The sequence below is a fragment of the Taurulus bubalis genome, assembly GCF_910589615.1.
Source record: "Taurulus bubalis genome assembly, chromosome: 19".
Lineage (NCBI taxonomy): Eukaryota > Metazoa > Chordata > Actinopteri > Perciformes > Cottidae > Taurulus > Taurulus bubalis.
In genome coordinates, this window is record NC_136607.1 from 5029052 (window position 1) to 5043701 (window position 14650).

A 14650-nucleotide genomic window follows, 5' to 3' on the forward strand; every position below is an offset into this window, starting at 1 on the left:
AGCCGGGGAATTAGCAGCGTACCGGTGCCTGTGTGACATGCTTATCGAGTGAAAACAGCAATCTATAAAAAGAAGAACAAAATTAAATGCAGGAAAAAGTGCCGGTGGATTAGTACCAGTTATCTGCTCGGTGACGGACAATGGGAAATACTACTGACGGACTTGTAACAACTCTAAATCTAGATTACTACAGGGATCAATGTCCACGCAGCGTGACAGACAACGGGAGTTTGACGAAGGACTCGGCGGTAATGGCCGCACGAGAGAATCACCGGGCGGCCCTCTGTTTTGTCACTGAAAATAATACATCCCGATCCATCACCGTGTGATATGTTGGACAATTTTCAATGACTCACTGAAGGACATGCACCAGTGGAGAGTGGAAACCCCAGTGGAACACTTACAGTCGGACAATGGAAATGCTGATCGCTTATTTGACAAAGGAAATGGATGGGCAGTTAATTGTGGGAGGACTTACTAATGGACAGTGGAAACGCTCCCATTAATCACTGAATGACCGACACGTGACATACATGAACGTGAGTACAGCGGCAGAGGAGGGTGCTCCACCTTTTTGAAGGGGTAAAAGGAAGAGGAATTGGTTGAAATAAACCATTACCAAATCTCAGTATCATTCAGAAAAATTAAAAAGTGAACAGTTATTGTGCAGATGCATATGTTATGTTGCATATGTGCAATACTGCACTAGTTGTGCAGGAGTTTGAAGATGGATTTTAATAAAGTGTTGCTAAGCACTGAATTATAGCAGAGCCACGAACCTCATCAACAAAAAAATATGCACTTTGCTTTATGCTGTATTTATTTTCTTACGGTCTTGATCTGGTACGTCTCCTAAATGATAACGTGCAGTTAGTTATACCAAGTGCCTGAGAAGTGATGAAAAGAATCTTTAAAAAAAATTGAATTGGATACATGCATAGCACACCTTTCCACTTCCTGATTGATCAGAAATTTTGACTTTTGACTTTAATTGCAGTTCACGGACAGAGCACAGGTTTAAAAGCAGTTCATTGGAATGCAAGCTAAAATCACATCCCGACTGCCAAAACTAACCGCGCTGCTCGGAAGTTGACTAGATTTTTTTTTTTTCCTTTGTTTTGTTTTGTCAACACCAGAGTTTGATTGACACCCACAAGGAAGAGAACTAAACAGGCGAATGCATCAGAGTTTGTTTCAACCAAACAGGTTAGGTGCGGAAGTAAAAAGTGTGATTTATGAGAGAGAGCGAGACAGAGAGAGGGAGAGAGAGGGAGGGAGAGAGAGAGAGAGAGAGAGAGAGAGAGAGAGAGAGAGGGCCGTGACAATTCAAACCCTCTGTCAAGGATTTATGTAGTGAGGAGAAGACTGAGTGAGGAGAGTGGCTCCTGGGTTGTAAAATGTCAGTGGTAGGCAGTGTCCACAGGAGCAGCCCTGTTTCCTATAAAAACAGCCCTTGTGCACACACACACACACACACACACACACACACACACACACACACACACACACACACAGCCAAAAGGACACAGTTGTGCACTCGCATGCATGCACACAAGAGACGCAGGAATTAGAAATACACATATGCATGCCGCCGACCCAACCCCTACGCGCGCGCACACACACACACACACACACACACACTCATGGATGCCAAAAACACTTAAACACAGATACAGCCACGCTGAGGTGAGACAGCAGCTGAACGTCACTGTGTATTCCCACTTCTCCGCTGTAAGGCTGGCTGCCTTTCATGCCACCGATAGTCTTTATATCCTTTTTTTTTTGTACTGACTGACAAAAGTTTCTGTCAAAACACACACACACACGCGCGTGCCAGCAGTGCTTGCGATGATTCATTTTATCTGTTGTGTCACAGCATGGGGCGAGCGTTGGAAACCTCCGAGCTGTCTAGAATAATGTCTGCTCCTTCTAAACTCTATCCACCGGGGGAGGAGAGAGAAAGTGTTCTATTAGAGCTGAGCGACAATATTCGGGGAGCTGTTTCGCAGCGAGGCAGGATTTACATGTCGTCACTAGAGGCTTTATTAACGGTTAAGATGTAATTGTTGTATTCACTTACAGATCATTAATAAGCCATTCAAATCCATGGGTTTTTGGGTTGTCTCGTGTAAAAAAAGGGCTTTTTCTTTCTCTTGTCACATCCTCCTCCAACGATCTCAAATTGAAGGAAGGCGCCGAGTTCAGACCAAAATTAGTTTATCGTTGGCCTGCAGTCATATACAATGACAGATATCAAAAGACATGTATTGCAGGTTGCGAGCTCACAACCTGGCAACCCAAAAGGGCCGTTTAATTAAAGCGTATTACTGATCTGTAAACAATGCTTTAGAGTTCCGATGATGCTCATGAATAAAGTCATTAGTGATGACTGATGATCTGTGAAGTATACTTCAATTGTGTTGGCAAAGTTCCAATTCACTATTCCTTTTTATTTTGAAAGATACCAGAGTTTGATTTTGACTGATTATTTGTTGTAAATATCGTTGACACAGTGACTCATGACTACAAACAGTTGAGGATTCATTTCACAAAGCAGTGGAAGAATATATTGAAACTTTTTGATTAATATTGGGGCTTTTTTCCCCTTTCTTCTTTGTTGTGGACACCCTTTGTTTAGCCCCGCCCCTCTGCTCCTCCATCAGGCCGTCAAAGCTACCTCAGCGCCCAAACTGTCACCAACTGCACGATTATGATGTCATTTGGAAAAAACGATATTGGAGACAAGCAGACAGAAGGGTGTACCATATGTTTTTGAACCTCTCCAGGTAACGAGCATCGTTATTATACAACGTTTAACCACGACTAGCTCCAAATCCACAAAACCAGTAAAAAAAAAAAGAGTCTGCAGAGCCCAGCCGGTTAGTGCTCGAACCCTGGTCGGAGCTGGCCAGTGCTACGCTATGAATGACCAGTCTGCGTTGGGGGGCGGGACTAAGCGAAGGGTCATCTCAGTGGACTTGAGGCGAAGGTAGAGATGTGGATCGTTAAAGGTTCCCTGAGGAGTTTTTGACCTCTCGTAGCACTATGGAGCTATGTGTCTGTGGACTATGTGCATGTGGACCAGGATGCATACATGGAACGTAGCCGTTTGTTTGTTTACAAGAAAACCCCACTTTAAATCATGTTAACACATGTTTTAGTGACTGAAATCAAGCGTTCCTTTCCGTTTCCTCGCCCCGAGTAGGACTTTCAATTCACTGTTACGTGACTTTGCAGACGACCCGTCGGTTGGTCTGCAAATAGCTGAGCCGCAGTCTGAGCTATTCTGCGTGTAGTATAGTATAGTTCTCTCACCCTCTCTTGATTTGTTCTAGTTTGTGAACTATGCATGTTCAAACAGGTGCCTTTCAAACTCGTAACAGTGGCGTAATTGATCCCGAAGGGTGTCTTGCTGTGAATATGTACCCAGAGGGTCTCAGAAGGGCGGCCCCACTAACACTGAAACCCAATCCTCCTTCATCTCTGCTGATACGTGTCCGGATAAGACTCTTTCACACTCACACACACACACACACACACACACACAGCCAAAAGGAGGAGAAGGTTCCTGCTCATTCCTCCCACAGTTTGCGGCTGAGATAAGTTTTAGCTCCGCAAAGGAAGCGATCGTGTCACGAGGTGTCCGGTGGCGAAAATGTGACACAGGGTTATCATCTAGTGATGTCACTGATGACATGGTGCCCTGATCCCCGTCCTCGCCGCTGGTCAACAAGTGTCAACGTGTCCACTCACATCTATAGACAATCCTTTCCTGCCTTGAAGCAAATCATTTAATAATATTTTTAAGAATCGCGGTTCAGAGCGGGGGTGATATGGGTTTTTGCAGAGCGTTCCTTTTCCTGGCAGAAGGCAAGAATACTGTGAAGCTAACTTTCTCCGCGTCCTGAAAAAGGGTGCCCTTGAACTGTAAAAGCAACTGAAGCTCCACATGAGGGTTGTGCGGCGAGGAGTGGTGCGCCAGCCAGGATTTGAAGTCTCCGTTTGAAGTGTCTTCATGAGCAAAGTCTGTGCTCTGACTCCCTGAATCAAGCTAAGCCCGTCTTAAGCAGAGGCCTCCACCGTCTCCTCCGCTCCTCCTGCCTCTTTCTCCTCTGTTCACTCGAGGGACGGCTTTCATTCTGTTTCACCACCATGTGTGCTGCCAGTGCATACTAATGGTTTACAAGGGCCCGCTCTGCTGCAGGGATTGTTCTTTCTATTCAAACGAAGGAGGGTTGAGTCAGACGCCCAAACCGGGCCGACTAGCGGCAATCATTTGATACGTTTTATAGCTTATTTTTGGTTTGTTTCATCACAACAAGGCTGATCACTGATTGTTGCCCTTTATCCATTGTATTGTATTTGCATGAATTGGTACTTGCAGCAGTAGCTTCCAGAAAACAATGCGTTTCATTGCATCTTCGCAAAAACCGCACCAGAGCGTCACGTGTTCCCTGAATGTGATTCCTAGCATTCAATTTCGGAGTATTAATCCATCCGTCCTTTTTACACGTCTGAAGAATTCCAGCTATCGCCGTGCACTGCAGCCAGCGGGGGGCACAGGACACATAATCACATGTATCAATTCTGTGCAGAATCTGACACCCACGGGCAGACGGGAGACCCCCACCGCACTCAATGTACCACTCCAATGTCCTCCACAACGTGTTGCGCAACACCTGCAGCACGCGGAGCGCCGTTGTTTGGCTGGAGGAGGTTTTTTCTTTCAGGTGCATCAGCCCTTGATGTTAGGCGGCCCTCGTTTTGGTTTTTCCTCTCCTTAGGTCTGTAAAAGTTTGAATCCTCTCTAAAAAATAAAAAAAGAGCGTCAAGGGGTTTCCTAAGACGGTGGGCCGTGCACACAGCTGGCATACCTCCCTGTGACGGGTCACATGTAAGTGTTTCAAGGGGAGGGCGCATGTATTCTATTTCCAGAGCCGAAGAGAAAGAAAGCCCTCCCAACCCCAAAAAAGAAGTCTGCCCACCCAACCGTGGGGGAGCAATGTTGCCGAGATTAAGTTGCAGGTTTTCCCGAAAATAGATCCCCTGACAGAATAGAGTCTTCCGCTCGCAGACATTGATAGAGACGATGTCGGCGCAGGAAACTTTGTTAGCGCCGCACTGCACGGGACAAAAAGACTAGACTCAGGCGTTACACTGAGGTAAGACCTCATGGTGTGTGTTTGTGTGGGCAGATGTGCAGAGGTGTGTGTGTGTGTGTGTGTGTGTGTGTGTGTGTGTGTGTGTGTGTTTGTGTGTGTGTGTGTGTGTGCGCGCCAGAAGTGCACCCTCGAAAATCATCTTATTCCCTGCAAGAAAGGCATATTTTGCCAAAATATGATTATAATAATGCCTCTTCTTGGACTCTTGTGTGCATACTATTCATTGAAATAGTGCACATTATTGATGACACAAATTAAATCAATGACACATTTAGTTTCAATATAAATCTTGACCATGTCTGTGATATATGCAAAAGATTTCCCTCCTTGGTAATAATAATAATAAAATAATGTATAAAATACCACACATCTCTGCAGCATAATAACATAATATTTTTCTTATTCTAAAGCTTAAGCTTTGTGTGTGCATTTGTGTGTATTTGTGTAACCGGGGTGTGAAGAGCGGGGGGCGGGGTTGTGGGTGTCGGGGTGTGAATTGAACGTTTTCATGTGGCGGTGGGCTTTCTTTAACCTTTTCAACCCGCCGAACCCACCGGTGCATCCGTCAGTCAAAATGCAAGCAAACACCCAAACCAGCATCAGCTTTATATTTAAAAAAATCTCGCCGAGTTCCCATGACGCCACACACGCCACGCTGGATTACGTGGAACGGGTATAAAAGGATGCGGACGACATCGCCAATTTTCTGTTTGATGTGACGGTAAAGCGCCACAGTTATGGAATATTTTCACTCCATGTAAGCGATGCGTGCTTCAAGCTTCAAGCAAGAACATATGTGGCTTTGCTGCCTTTTCTTTAATTTAATTTTGTTTAACTTTGAAGCTATTTATGAGGAATCAAATATCAGAGTGTGAGGTGAAATGGTGTGTGCATGGCTGTGTGTTCATGGCTGAGCTGTCAGCATGCAGGCCAGGCGGCATCCTTTCGGCTCTGAAAAGTGAAGTGCCTTAAACTATTGCATTATCTCGAATGGCCAGCAGGGGGAAGAAAGAAGTCTCATGTATAGAAGTCTATGAGAAAACGACTCTACTTCTCTCAATATATTCCCCTCAGAAAACACTGTAAACAGAGTTTATGATGTCAATCACTAGTTTTAAATCTTCCACACATCCTGATGTTTATTTCGTTTTTATGGTCCCATTAAAGCGTCAAAGAAAACATAAAGCAAGGAAAGCTTTAGGGTGGGCTAACTTGTGATTTAAGGGCCGCTACCACGCCGTTCGATCTTTAAACCTTTCGCAGTGTGTTTCTGTTTGTGACAGTCAATTGTAGCATTTTAAGATAAAAGCTCCACCCTCTGTCAGGTTGCAAAAAATGTCGACAGCCAAAACGCCAAAGTCGAGGCATCAAAACCACTGGGTCCCGTCACGACGACTGCGTTCCCTTTGATACAGTCTGTGTGCACGCTTCTGTTCGGGTGAACTTGTGCATGCACGTACATGTGTGCGTACTTAATACAAACAGCTGCTCATCCCTCTGACATCATAGTACATGTATGTGTTAAAGGTTGACAACACTTTGGTACCTGGACGTGTTTGAGCTGTCTTTAGTGTCCGGGTCGTTAAAAGAGAAGTGCCATACTTAAAGGGGTCAATTTTCAAGACGACCTGTGAAAACAGTGGTGTATGTCTTCTGCGGCTCTGGAGGAGTGTTGTCGCGTCTACATGATGAGATGGGAAGGAAAGATTTGCATTGTGGGAAGCGTAGGAACTGGGGTTGTCGGGAGCGCGGCCCACGCAGGGGGACTGCAGGTCAGAATTAGTGAAGTGGGCCGACTAAATTGCTGAAGTAGTCTCACAATTTATCATATACTCTCAGTCACTAATTATGTGAATGAATTTTTTTTTATAGTGAAAATAGTGAGAAATATCCATCAAATATCCATCATAGTCATTTTTTCTCCATGAATAACTTTAGCCTAAATTATTAGTTTTGATGATTGACTAATCAATTAATCAGTTTATCAGCTGTAACACCCACAACTGCACACAAGTGTGTAAGAAACATACTGCAGCACTTTCTCTCTAAAGTATTCTTATCCGATTACTTGATACATCATATGAATAATCTGTAGAATACTTAGTTATATATAACTGTATATATACATATATATATGTATGTATGAATCATATGTATCGTAAAATAAACCATAGTTGCAGCCTCAGAGATAATGAATCAAAATGCTCTCAGCAGAGTTGTGGAGCCACATGCTAACATCCACATGTGCTCTGCGGCTGCTTGGTTGGTACTCTATGTCTGTGCATCTCCGTGTTCCTCCAGTTCCCAGCTGACGCACTCTTGTCAGATCCCCGTTAACTGTGACGACCTCTCGCACGTTCGCCTCATGGTCGTAAAAGCGAAACGTTTCATCTGTCCTGCCGGATCCCCGCCGACCGAGACGGAGCTCCTCCTCTAAATTTAGAGCTTGGTAATAAAAACGGTGTTTGACTACATGAGCCCATGTGGCTGCTCTGAAGACTCACCCCCTCCTTCTGCCCCGTCAGGGCGGGAATCCACTTCAATGTATGCTTTTTTTTATTATTTTGCTTTCACCCTTCCTTCCCCCCAGTGCAATGTTAATTTATTGAACCGGATGGTTCGCTACAAAAGCTCCTATTCCATTTGCTACTTTTAGTGTTTTAGGATAATTCATATCCTCCCCTCCTCCTCCTCCTCCCAACGTTTATCTACTCTGGAAACAGCATGGTGCTAGTTATAATGAGTCTCCCCTCGCTCTCTGCTTTTAGCAGGAGTTAAAAAGAGAGGTCACTTTGGGAGGGAAGCAGTCGGGCTCAAGACTCAAGGCTGCAGCTCGCACCGCCGACTAAAACAAATGGCCCTCTTTATTCCGCTGTACTGTTGAAATTTGCAGTGGTTTACCCTGGCGCTGAACATTTTGGGAGCGAGCAGGGCTTGTCGGGATGCATGAATAAAAGAAGTCCTGGGGTGGAGTGCTGCAGGATTCCTGCTGCGCTAGATTTAGATCTGAAACAGAGGGAGGAGAGAGGGAGGAGAGAGGGAGGAGAGAGGGAGTACGAGGGCAAAAGTGCTGCTGCCGGGACGGCCGAGCATCTCCATCGAGTATCAGAAGTCAAAACATGTGTTTTACTCTGCAATCTGCATGACACGGCGCCGCTCGTGATTAATTTGATCAAACCCCTCTCAATAGATAATGCCATCAGCTAACTATGCTAAGCTATGAGGACGGGTTGTGCGTTAGGGCTGGGCGGTATGGCCGAAAATTCATGATTCAAGATTCTGGAGGTTTCACGGTTGAACCTGTATACCGTGTTTTTTTTGTGTCAGTTCAGAGGGGGCTGTGTTGTGACCTGTCGGCGTGTGTGTGTGTTTGTGTGTGTTGATGTTCCAGCTGAACTCCCCGATGAACTCGGTCAGCAGCACGGAGGACATCAAGCCCCCGCTGGGCCTCAACGGCGTGATGAAGATGCCCGCCCAGCCCTCGGGCACGATCCTGTCACTCACCAAGCACATCTGCGCCATCTGCGGCGACCGCTCCTCAGGTGAGTGACTTCCGGGTGCAGCGTCCGCAGAATCATTGAATTTATATGTTTAGGATAAAAATCATTAAAAAAAAAAGTAAACAGTTACTTATGGGACGTTAAAAGTGTCTCTTCGCCTTTTAGGAAGTGATTCCATTTTTGGTTTTGTTTGCGTTGGTTTAATCAACTCCTATAAATACATCAAAGCTCAATTTTTTTTTAAATTGAGGTAACTATTTCAAAGTGCACATGAGTCACAGCCTGACCAGGAATTTGATGTACGATTCAGGGTAGAATTGCGGGAGGAGGTATAAAAATAATCTCTCAACAGCTGGGATTACACACACGGTCTGCATTATAAGGGCAGCGGCAGCCGTGCGAAGGCACATGATAGAAACTGACATTGCGGGGCAACAAAAAAAAAAGAAACATGGGGGCGGAATCAAAACAACGTTTAGTAGCGAATCGCGCTCCATTTAACCGTGCTCAGAGGCTTCATTCATCTCCTCCGGTGGCCCGACCGGCAGGGAGCGAAGAAAGGAACTGTTTCATCCATCACATGTAACATAAACAAGAGACGAGTTCTGTGTTGTGCACTTTGACGAACCATCCTTTCCTCTCTCTCGCTCCCCCCCCTCCTCCTCCTCAGGTAAACACTACGGGGTGTACAGCTGCGAGGGCTGCAAAGGTTTCTTCAAACGGACGGTGCGCAAAGACCTCACCTACACGTGCCGCGACAGCAAGCACTGTGTCATCGACAAGCGCCAGAGGAACCGCTGCCAGTACTGCCGCTACCAGAAGTGTTTAGCCATGGGCATGAAGAGAGAAGGTACAGCACATACCGTAGAGGATAAAGTCCCACTTACCCACTGCCCCTCACATCTCTACTAACACACTCAGACGGATGAGTTCTGGTGATTGGAAGTGGATATGGTTAAACTGATGCAGAGTTGCAACGGGGGGAGAAATGTAGAGCGCCTCAGATATTACACACCCCTTTTTTCTCTCTTCCTTGAAGTAAAGCAGCTTGTTTTCACATCCTGCGTCTATCTATATTTACTACACACGCACTCACAGCTGTCATTCTGCTTTGCTACCTCATGCAGTGCATTGCAACCATAGGCTCTGCGAAAAAAACACAGAGCAAGGCTCTGCGAGGACAGGCGGCCCTCGGGGAGCTCGCCGATGCGGGCCGGAGGAATGATAAACACAACAGTGGAGCTGTGTGAACGCCGGCTCCCCTCCGCGTTCTCTGGAAGTCCCGGTTCATGCCCTCGCGCTCTTAATTGTTTGCATAAACCCGGCACTGTGAACCGACTCGCACCCACAAAACCCAGAGATTTATTGTGCCGAAGATACGATACTCAACACCCACAAGCCAGTCAAATTGGATAATGTCTCGTAATTGCAAGGCATGGGGGGTGAGCGTGCACCGCATTCCTCAAATTAGAGGCTACCGATGGAACGCGTCCACCTCTCCTGCCCTGTCTTCAAAATGGACACAGGGATTTAATCGGTGGCACGGCGAGGCCACATGTACAGAACATGCGGTCGTGGGGGGCGGGGACCATTCATTAAGCGTTCGCTTTAAAATCACATCTTTATCTTTTTTTTCCTGACAGCAAACGTTGCATGTTTAGCCTCCAACCCCGGTGCACCATCAGTAGTTTTAAGAGTCCGACAGCGTGTCACCCCGATTCGGACAGTTGGGCCTTCAGCGCGCCGTTGAAAGGATTTATTCAAGATGCAACATTCCTGCAAACTTAAATCACCCTTTTTCCAATGCAGAAACCCTGTCCTCTCGCAGTACAGGCTGGGGATTATGGAATCCTCAACTGTGACATTTAAGGTTTGACGACCATGAATGTCATAGTGAAGTCCCTCTCGGCTACAAGTCATACTAAATTGAGCTTTTAAACTTCACTTTTTTGCTTTTTTTTCCCTTCATGTTAGAGCCAAGTAAAAAGAGACAAACTAGTTTGTCAGAAGACAGCAGTGGAGGCCAGCTGATGAAGACTGGCTCAGCATAGCTAGCATGCTGTAATAAATGTCCTATTATATGACATATACATGACATATTCATTTTTAGATGGAGGTACCTTTTTTGTGACTGATCTAAAGCTAACATCGACCTATTACTGCGTAGTTTGAATCGTGGAGAGAAAAAAAACGCTTCAGTCAAACCAAAAAGTCAAACTCACAACAAGCCGTCCCTGATCGCCCCATTGTCGCAAAAGCTTGAACATCTCCGGTAATTATTGGACACTTCCAGCAAAAGAAGCACCTTGAGGAAAGATTGTGAGGGCCGAGGGGGCGGGGGGGGGTATTTAGGGGGCGTTTGGTGGGTTCACTGGCAGTGAGGTGTGAGTTTTAACACTCCATGAGGGTGTTAAAAATGTGAACGCTCTCAGCACTCCTGTTAAGCACCCCTTTCGCACATTGAACAAATCAATCACTGCCTCTCGCCATTACGCTCGCCACGCGGTGACGGGATACAGATAAATAGAGTGTGTAGAATGTGCTGAGCGAGCTGGGGTGGAGGGGGGGATGGGCTGAAGAGGTGTGAACCAGGTGTGTACGCGCAGGTGCACAAGGGAACAACACGGGTGAACAAGAAGAATGCATGTTGTTGTTTTTTGGGGGGGGAGAAATGCATTTTGGATCCGAGGCCAATTTGTCTTGACCTTTCCTTGCCCTCCCCTCCCTCCTGGCTTTTTATTTATATCATTGTTAGGCCCTTTTGCTCCTTTCAAGGATATTATCATTTACCGCCTCGCGCCTCACTCTCGGTGTGCTGCCTAAGCCCCTCCCTGCACCCCGAGGGCTGCGGTTAGAGAACAGCAGTAGCCCAAAAGGCTAAGCGGATCCACAGAAAAACAGGATTAAATGAATTTATGCTCTCCCAGTGAGGAGAGAAGAGAGGAGGAGGTAGGGAGGGAAGGGTAGAATAAAGCTAACATGATTTCAGCCCTCCTCACCTCTCGCTGACTCCAACACAAGTATTCTACCCTTGGGCTGACCTCCACCGCCAGACAGCAGCTCCTCCACTAAAGTGGGGCCCCTTTCCCCACTCTGCTCCTCTAACAAACAAGACCACGGCCTCTCTGATTCAGGACTTGGAACAGAAACCAGAATAGGGGGAATGTAAAAAGAGTCATCATCCTGCAAACCGTGTGTGTGTGTGTGTGTGTGTGTGAGAGAGAGAGAGTCCACAGGTGTGTATGTAAGCCCACATGTCGACATTACATTTACAAAAGCCTTTTATCATTCTACGCATCAAGTCCCAAACGTAACATTTTTTCAGATTTTTTTTTCCCGTATGTTTGGAGGATTAACTTATTAAAAAAAGCCGCAGCCCTTTTTTTTCCGGCGGTCACTTGAATTCAATAAATTATAGCCTTTTGAAAAGACAAAACACACACACACACACACACACACACACACACACACACAGAGCTTTTCCATCCTCACTTGAGGGCGGAGATGCGGTTTCTCTCGCCTCCGCCGCAGTGAGTCTCGGTGTCTGCTCAGCACACAAACCACTTCCTGTGTCTCCGTCGCCAAGCCAATCAGACGACAGAGCCGACACACTTTTGCTTCGGTCGTTTTTTTTTTTTACACACGACATTGAAAAACAGAATCTACATAAACAGAGTCTTCATTCATTTGTGTTCTGGCTTCTTTCTTGTTTTTATTACAACTTTTCAGCCGTTCTAGCGACCACGCATTGCATAGAGAAGAAGTGACAGACGATGTATTATTTATGTGCATATGCATGATTTGTGTATAATAGGAGCTGTCTTTTTTTTTTTTTGACATTGAGCGCTTCATAGAGACACATCTCTTTGATAAGGAAGCTGTGGGAAGTCCTTGAACACTTCCACGCTTCCGCGTCGTGCACAATGCCGGTCTCAGGTCGTAAATATGCTCCATCCGTACCGTCGAAGCAATTATTGATGATTGAAATCTGGCATATGTTTACTGGCATAATACATACTGGGTCATGCACTATTCACACGCGTACACAACGACTGTAGCAGGACACTCACGCGTGCAGGCAAGGGAACACGACTCAAGCACGCACACACACATTGTATGTGCGAGTGTGTACAAATACAAAACAAGTGTGCATTCACTGTGCATACAGTTTGGTTTCTCAAAATCGGCAGGAATTCCAGTATCTAATCGAAGGGAAGATTGTTGCCGAAAGCTGTTCCATCTAAGTCTGCAACTGCACTGCCTTATCAAGGCATTTAATCTCAGCAAATGTATTTTCCTCCTTCAGGGTAGAAAGACAAATCTACCAGTGCGGTTCCCAGTGTAGTTCTCCTTGTTTGAGAATGAGTCATGTTCAGTGTCTCAAACAAGACTCGTTGTTGCACTAAGAACTAGAACACTTCATTGGAGAAACTTTTCTTTTTATATATATATATATTTTTAAAGTTGATCTGGAATTGAGTGGAATAACAACCACCACATTTCTTCACAAATGACAGACAAAATGACTTGCTGCAATCTGGATTTTGCTAAGAATCCGCACTGAATCAGTTCCGATTCACTTGGATTAAAAGTTTTAAGAAAGAATTAAAGCTGCATTACTAAATGTTTGGCCACCAAGGGGCAGACAACCTCCTTTTTAGCTCTTGTTTTGGTCTCCACCAACATGTGGGTCTCTAGCAGCTACATTTTCCCATTTCTTCATCAGCTGGTCGCCGACTGTGCCCGCCATTTGGTGTTACGCACAGTCGGGCTTGTTTTTGCTGAAAATGGCTGCCGCTTGAAACAGGGCTGATGATGAAAGTGGTAAGAGTGAAGCAAAACAGTAAGTGTGCTGTAAAACAACAGTTTCACATCACACATTAGATTTTTTTTGTAAAGATATAAAAAAAAACATTGATTAATGCAGTTTTAATACTTTATAACTAGTTGTCTTGTACAGTATCAAATCATTTTCATAGAAAATATACAGTACATGTGCTCTTGAGGCCGGACGATTCACGGGGCGATTAATGTTGTTTTTAGATAATCGACAGATCATCTGCTCTTACAAGGGCAATTATTGATTTGTTTGATAAGTATTTAGTGAACACTAGGGAGGCCCTACACACACACATTGTTTGTCAAATGTTTTATTCATGTAAGTGTATATATTTGTGTTGTGTCTTTAAGAAAGAAGGAGATGCTGATGAATGCATTTGTTAATTGCATGAAAACTTTTTTTTTTGATTGGCCTACCTGTTTTATTATTATATTATTAATTCATGGGGTTAATGATTTCTTCTTTCACTTATAATAACAAAACAATGCAGACAATAACAGTGTTAAATGCATGTTCATTTAAGGTCAGCAATTGTGTCACATTTTGTTATCATTATTAAATTGATTTCATCTGTAGCAAAGAAAACATAACTGCTGTATATCTGCATTATATATTTCGGCCAACATGCTCTCTAAATATTTGCATCGGCCATTAAAACCCCCCATGTCCGACAGCTAGTGACTAGTGAGTGTAAAACAAAAGACACAACCAAAAACAGCAGTAGTGACCGGAACCAGTTTTGTTACATGCAGCCGTTCAGGAGGAGCGCCAGCGAGCCAAGGAGAGGAACGAGAGCGAGGTGGAGTCCACCAGCTGCGCCAACGAGGACATGCCCGTGGAGAAGATCCTGGAGGCCGAGCAGGCGGTGGAACCCAAAAACGAGACCTACATCGAGACCAACCTTGGCGCGCCATCCAATTCGGTGAGTTTCACATAAAAGCACACAGCCTCCTGTTTCTCCCTGGTAGATGTGGGAGTTTGAACAGTTGTCCTGTGTAAAGCCTCTCACATGTGTTATTGACTTAATGGGGACAGATTTTGTAGTGTAGTGATTTTTTGCGGTTAGTATGGAAAAAGATGTATTGCATTATTAAGTACTGATACGTAATGATACAAGACTTCAAACTCTAACTGTGTCCAACTCTACT

At 45.1% G+C, this 14650-nt stretch overlaps 1 protein-coding gene across 1 annotated transcript in view; it reads left to right on the plus strand.

Moving 5' to 3' along the window:
* The window catches only part of rxraa (retinoid X receptor, alpha a), a gene marked incomplete at both ends in the record, with an annotated part of 125729 nt that overhangs the window by 99238 nt on the left and 11841 nt on the right, over nt 1-14650 (plus strand). Inside the window, 3 exons of the mRNA XM_079235138.1 lie at nt 8554-8704; nt 9333-9512; nt 14255-14424. Coding sequence (XP_079091264.1) covers nt 8554-8704; nt 9333-9512; nt 14255-14424 — 501 coding nt within the window. The remainder of the gene's footprint in view (nt 1-8553; nt 8705-9332; nt 9513-14254; nt 14425-14650) is intronic.